Source organism: Penaeus chinensis, chromosome 36 (genome assembly GCF_019202785.1).
Source record: "Penaeus chinensis breed Huanghai No. 1 chromosome 36, ASM1920278v2, whole genome shotgun sequence".
NCBI classification, from domain to species: Eukaryota; Metazoa; Arthropoda; class Malacostraca; order Decapoda; family Penaeidae; genus Penaeus; species Penaeus chinensis.
Window position 1 is genome coordinate 28,118,815 of NC_061854.1, and position 7,500 is coordinate 28,126,314.

The window sequence follows — 7,500 nt, forward strand, 5'->3', positions numbered from 1 at the left end:
TTTCTCTTCTCTTCCCCCTCTCTCTTTCTCTTCTCTTCCCCCTCTCTCTTTCTCTTCTCTTCCCCCTCTCTCTTTCTCTTCTCTTCCCCCTCTCTCTTTCTCTTCTCTTCCCCCTCTCTCTTTCTCTTCTCTTCCCCCTCTCTCTTTCTCTTCTCTTCCCCCTCTCTCTTTCTCTTCTCTTCCCCCTCTCTCTTTCTCTTCTCTTCCCCCTCTCTCTTTCTCTTCTCTTCCCCCTCTCTCTTTCTCTTCTCTTCCCCCTCTCTCTTTCTCTTCTCTTCCCCCTCTCTCTTTCTCTTCTCTTCCCCCTCTCTCTTTCTCTTCTCTTCCCCCTCTCTCTTTCTCTTCTCTTCCCCCTCTCTCTTTCTCTTCTCTTCCCCCTCTCTCTTTCTCTTCTCTTCCCCCTCTCTCTTTCTCTTCTCTTCCCCCTCTCTCTTTCTCTTCTCTTCCCCCTCTCTCTTTCTCTTCTCTTCCCCCTCTCTCTTTCTCTTCTCTTCCCCCTCTCTCTTTCTCTTCTCTTCCCCCTCTCTCTTTCTCTTCTCTTCCCCCTCTCTCTTTCTCTTCTCTTCCCCCTCTCTCTTTCTCTTCTCTTCCCCCTCTCTCTTTCTCTTCTCTTCCCCCTCTCTCTTTCTCTTCTCTTCCCCCTCTCTCTTTCTCTTCTCTTCCCCCTCTCTCTTTCTCTTCTCTTCCCCCTCTCTCTTTCTCTTCTCTTCCCCCTCTCTCTTTCTCTTCTCTTCCCCCTCTCTCTTTCTCTTCTCTTCCCCCTCTCTCTTTCTCTTCTCTTCCCCCTCTCTCTTTCTCTTCTCTTCCCCCTCTCTCTTTCTCTTCTCTTCCCCCTCTCTCTTTCTCTTCTCTTCCCCCTCTCTCTTTCTCTTCTCTTCCCCCTCTCTCTTTCTCTTCTCTTCCCCCTCTCTCTTTCTCTTCTCTTCCCCCTCTCTCTTTCTCTTCTCTTCCCCCTCTCTCTTTCTCTTCTCTTCCCCCTCTCTCTTTCTCTTCTCTTCCCCCTCTCTCTTTCTCTTCTCTTCCCCCTCTCTCTTTCTCTTCTCTTCCCCCTCTCTCTTTCTCTTCTCTTCCCCCTCTCTCTTTCTCTTCTCTTCCCCCTCTCTCTTTCTCTTCTCTTCCCCCTCTCTCTTTCTCTTCTCTTCCCCCTCTCTCTTTCTCTTCTCTTCCCCCTCTCTCTTTCTCTTCTCTTCCCCCTCTCTCTTTCTCTTCTCTTCCCCCTCTCTCTTTCTCTTCTCTTCCCCCTCTCTCTTTCTCTTCTCTTCCCCCTCTCTCTTTCTCTTCTCTTCCCCCTCTCTCTTTCTCTTCTCTTCCCCCTCTCTCTTTCTCTTCTCTTCCCCCTCTCTCTTTCTCTTCTCTTCCCCCTCTCTCTTTCTCTTCTCTTCCCCCTCTCTCTTTCTCTTCTCTTCCCCCTCTCTCTTTCTCTTCTCTTCCCCCTCTCTCTTTCTCTTCTCTTCCCCCTCTCTCTTTCTCTTCTCTTCCCCCTCTCTCTTTCTCTTCTCTTCCCCCTCTCTCTTTCTCTTCTCTTCCCCCTCTCTCTTTCTCTTCTCTTCCCCCTCTCTCTTTCTCTTCTCTTCCCCCTCTCTCTTTCTCTTCTCTTCCCCCTCTCTCTTTCTCTTCTCTTCCCCCTCTCTCTTTCTCTTCTCTTCCCCCTCTCTCTTTCTCTTCTCTTCCCCCTCTCTCTTTCTCTTCTCTTCCCCCTCTCTCTTTCTCTTCTCTTCCCCCTCTCTCTTTCTCTTCTCTTCCCCCTCTCTCTTTCTCTTCTCTTCCCCCTCTCTCTTTCTCTTCTCTTCCCCCTCTCTCTTTCTCTTCTCTTCCCCCTCTCTCTTTCTCTTCTCTTCCCCCTCTCTCTTTCTCTTCTCTTCCCCCTCTCTCTTACGATACCTCGGGGCATCCAGGCCATGATCGCGTCTGTTTGGCCGTTGTCGTTAGCGATGGCGAATCTGTTGCTATTTCTGTTACTGCTGCCGGTGTTACTGTTATTGTCACTGTGTCACCGGTTGGTTGCTGATGTATATAAGTCAACGATGGACGAACATGTCTGTGGTAGTGGTAACGATGTTTCATTACTTGTTGCAGAAGATGCAGTGGTTGTATATTATTGTAACTGATTCTTTACGTGACCTAGATTTTTTTTTTTTTTTTTCGCTGTTATTCGAACAACTTTAATGTTCGCTCGATTACTGTCAGTATTTATCATTTTCGTTCGCTAAACACGTTTCTTTTTGACCTGTCAAAAATAAAAAACTTTAATTTACGCTAGTAGAAAAAAAACAGGAAAATGATGTTGAAGTACATTCATATTTATGCCTTCGATTTCCTTTTGTTTTCGTCGAATTACCTTATCTCTCAAGGAAAAAAATAATAAACATAAACGTACTGAAAAAAAATACCATGTACATATATAAACAATAGAAGAAATAACTAAATACATGATATAATAAACAAATATCGATATGCGCCCAAAACAAACCAACACAAAAATCAAACTAGTCAATTAATCAGTACAAAACCACAACACAAACAACAAGGATTCAATCGTTTGCCTGAATTCTAAGCGAATCCCGGCCGTTCCGCCTCGACCTATTGTGACGTCACGAAATCTCCCGCGTAATGAGGAACTAACGGCTACCAGAAGGTGATCATTGTCCGTTCTTGTATGGCAGAATAAAAGGGGAAAAAAATCTATTTTTTTTTTTCTTTTCATTCAAAATGCTCTACATATTTACGAAGGAATATTAGGTGGATGTGTCTCGTCTTCTTGGACTTTATAATATGGAAATAGATAGAGGGATGGGGCTGATAGATAGATACGTAGCTAGATCAAAAATGGTTAGATAGAATTAGATAGCAAATTGATATTTAAACACACCAATAGACTAATTGCAAGATGAAAATTGTTGAAATATATTATTGATATCAGGTAATGATAATGCAACTAATTATACGATAATGAAATATCAAAATCAACGAAAATCAACAAGAGCAATGATGGTAATGATAATGACTGATAACAATAATGATAATAGGGAATTATAATGATAATATATACGGCAACAGCAATAATAAAAACAAGGATAATAACAAGAAAAAAAAAAAACTTAAATGCAAGTAATTACAAGAGGAAGAACTAGATAAATATGAAGATAGAGAATATTACCAATAGAATATAATTATAGTAATTGTAACAATAGTAATGACGATATAAATGAAAGTAGTAACAATGATAATACTGGAAATAATAATAGCAGAAGTAATAGTAACGGTAATAATAATAGTAATAGTAACAAAATAATGGTAATGTTAATAGAAATAATAATAATGATGATAATAATGATGATGACAAATACGATAAAAATAATGATGATGATGATGATGATGATTAATGAAATCATCTTTATCAATATTATCATTATTACCATACTACTACTACTAATAAGAATGATAAAACTAAAATGATATTATTATTATAATTATCATTATTATCATTGGTATTATTATCATTCTTATTCTTATTCTTACCATTATAATAATAATAGTAATAATAATAATAATAACAGTAATAATAATAATTAAAAAAATGTGTATTATCATTATTATTATTATTATGATTATCATTATCATTATTATCGATGTCATTACCAATAATGATAATGATAATAATAATAATAATAATAATAATAATAATAATTATGATAATAATAATGATAATTATAATAATGATGATGAGGATAATAATGATAATAATGATAATAATAATAATAATAATGATAATAATAATAATAATGATAATAATAATAATAATAACAATGAGGGGAATAATGATAATAATGATAATAATACTAATAATAGTTATACTACTACTACTACTATTAACAATAATAAGAATAATAAGAGTAGTAATAATGATAATGATAATAGTAATTACAATAACAATAACAATAACAATAATGAAATAATGATGATAATGAGTAAAGATGATAATAGTAGTAATGATAAAAATACTACTACTAATAACAGTAATAAAATAATAACAATAATGATAATAATAATAATGATGATAATTATAATTATAGTAATAGTACTAATAATGATAATTATACAAATATTGATAATAATAATAATATTAATAATAACAAGAATAATGATGATAATAGTAATAATGATAAAAATGATAATACAAAAAATAATTATAATAACAACAATTATAATACTAACAAAAGCATTAATACTAGTAATGATATTAACACTAATAATAGTAAGAATAATCTAATGATAATGAAAATAATAACGGTGATAATAATGATAATAATAATGGTTATCATAATGTAAATGACAATAGTAATAACAATAGCAAAAAACTTAAGGATTATAATGATCATAACTTAATTCATTAATGATCATAATAACAGAAATAATGAAAATACCAGTGATGATAATGATAATAGAACAACAATAATAATAATAATTATGATAATGATAATAATAATAATATTGATGATAATGATACTGATAATATAATATATAAAAGATAATAACATTATAATAGTAATAAGTAATAGTAATAACAATGATAAAAGTAATGGTGACAATAATGATGGTAATAATATTGGTAATAAAAAGATATAACAATATTAATGGTATTGATAATAAAAAAAAAAAAAAATAATAATAATAACAAAAAAAATGATAATAATGATAATCAAATTAATAATGATAACAACAATAATGATAATAATAATGACCACAATAATAACAAGAAGAAGAAGAAGAAGAATTAAATAATAATGATAATAATAATAATAATAATGATTATTATCATTATAAGAAAAGTAATATTGATAATAAAAAAAATTATGATAATGATCATACTCATAACAATTACAATAATAAGTACTAATTATAAAAGTAAGGAGGAAAAATACGAATGATGATAATAATAATAAAATAATAACAGTAATAATGATAATAATAATAATAGTAATAATGATGATAATAATAATAATAATAATGATAATAATAATTATGATAATGATAATAATGATAATAATAATAATAGTAATAATAATGATATTAATAATGATGATGATAATAATAATAATAATAATAGTAATAATAATATGAATAATGATAATAATAATGAGAATAAGTAATAAGGAAAAATACGAATAATGATAATAATAATAATAATAATAATAGTAATAATAATAATAACACTAACACTACTATTACTAGTAATGAGAGTAACGGGAACAATAATAAAAACAATGATAATAATAATATCTACAGTAAAACTTATTATCATAATGATAATAATAATAAAACGAGTTATTATAATGATACTGATAATGAGAATGATAATAATAATGATAATAACAATTGTGATTGCGATAAAGAAAGTACTTATATTTAGAATAGTAATAACAATAAAATTAGTAAAATAATAATAGAAATAATGATAATAATATTACTACTACCTCAATTACTGCTAATAATAATATGATAATGGCATCAATAACAAAAATATCAATGATTTTAGCCATAATTACAAAAAAATAACATTAACTGAATGAAAGATAAAAACGATAATTATATAAGACCGTTTACATCGACATCAATCACACAGAATTCGTGACAATGCGAGAAAGAAAATGCATAAAAAGAAAGATGGCGAGAGAGAGAGAGAGAGAGAGAGAGAGAGAGAGAGAGAGAGAGAGAGTGAGAGAGTGAGAGAGAGAGAGAGAGAGAGAGAGAGAGAGAGAGAGAGAGAGAGAGAGAGAGAGAGAGAGAGAGAGAGAGAGAGAGAGAGAACGTAATAACCACCACCGATACGAACCAGCCCCTCCGTAACGACTCGCAGAAGGAGGTCAGAGCCAAGACCCTCCCAGAGATACCGACATCAACCTGCAGAAGTGCCACGTCCGCCGCCCCTGGGGATAACGGAGACCCTTCCTCAATGTAGGTGATGGGAAGTGTGTGGCTGGAGGGAAGGGGGGGGGGGGATGGGAGGGATGTGGGATGGGGGAAGGGGAGGGGAGTGGGAGGGATGTGGGGAAGGTTGGGGGATAAGGGGATGGGGGAAGGGGTGGGTCTGCAGGGAGGGGAGGGAGGGAGGGGGGTTGAAGGATCAGGTGCGTGCAAGATAATCGTGAAGGATGTGGTGATTGTTCGGGGTGGGATGGAAGGGGGGTGGGTGTTTTTTCGGGGGGGGGGGGGGGGGGGGGGGGGAGTTAAAAATGAGGATACGAAAATGGTCGTAGTAATAGATAGATAGATATATCCGCGAATGGATGGGGAAGAGGGATAGCAGAGTCAAGGGAGGGTACGGGGGAAGATTGAGAAATAGAGCAATCATTTGTCTTAAGTATTACAATCATTAAGTCGACCACGAAATAAGTATCATTATACATTCACGTAATAAGGTAGTTTAGTATAATTTAGTTACCTCGTACAATGTTTACAAATGAAGGATTAAGAAGGATTTGCCTGATGATATGGAAGCTTTCGTTGCCCCGAGATGTGCATGAGAAGATATGCATTGTGGGAAAATGAATCAGTAATATAATCAAGTCAGGCAGACGATATAATTATAAATTGAAACCCGCCGGCTAACTCGTGATCATTCTTAACTGGCAGTTCTCTGTGTTTGAATCAACGACCAATTCATTTTTCGTTACCTGTTTGAATCACCTACTTTCTCATCTTATACATTCAAAAATACATAGAGATTATTGTAGGGATCAAACAGGGGTGACTGGAATATATTTGGATCACTTTCACCTTGTAGTTGAAGTCTCCAAACAGCCAAATGCACTTTTTACACCATTTTCTATATTTTCATGTTAATGAAGATCTACTTTTTTTTTTTCTTTTTGTTTTAATCTAGACTTTCCTTACCAATATATCTTCTTATTTGTCTCTTTATATACAGACCTGAACCATGGAGAGATGACGAGTGAGTCAACATTCCTAAGAGAAGAGACTTCCCTGCCTCCCCCCCAGCGGTCAAGGTGAAGGAGAGTCCTATGTAGTACGTGTCCCAAAGGTCAAAGCATCTCGCAGAATATTCGTCAACGCCATCCACGTCTACTAGAGGAAATAGCCAACGCTCGCAGGTATTTCCCAGGGGAGGTGTGGCGGCCAGAGGAGGAGGACGACTTCCCCTCGCAGCTTCTCTCGCATCCCTTGGTTCACGACGGACTTAGCACCGACGACGCCTCTTTGTCTTTATCATGGTTTATAGATCCGCATGTTTGGTTCTTTCTCTCTTCGTTCCGGTCTCTGGATTGGGTGTTTGGTTCTTTCTGTTTCTGTCTGCGTGCTGAGCTGTCCGTGTGTCCGTTTGTTTGTCTGTTTGACTATTTGTCTGTTGCCTGTTAGTCTCCTTCTCTTCATCCCTGTCTATTAGTCTAGTCATTTCTGTAAATGCCTGTCTGTTATGTCTATCTACTTGTTATCTATTTATCTACTTCTATATGTTGACCTATCTATGAAATGAATGAT

General features: G+C 35.0%; 1 protein-coding gene across 1 annotated transcript in view; it reads left to right on the forward strand.

The window, feature by feature from the left end:
• LOC125044904 (genetic suppressor element 1-like) overlaps positions 1–7,090 on the forward strand; it is a gene marked incomplete at its 5' end in the record, with an annotated part of 31,486 nt that extends 24,396 nt beyond the window's left edge. Inside the window, 2 exons of the mRNA XM_047641866.1 lie at positions 5,858–5,955; positions 7,000–7,090. Of these exons, the coding sequence (XP_047497822.1) occupies positions 5,858–5,955; positions 7,000–7,090 (189 nt within the window). The remainder of the gene's footprint in view (positions 1–5,857; positions 5,956–6,999) is intronic.
• Between the last annotated feature and the right edge of the window lie 410 nt (positions 7,091–7,500).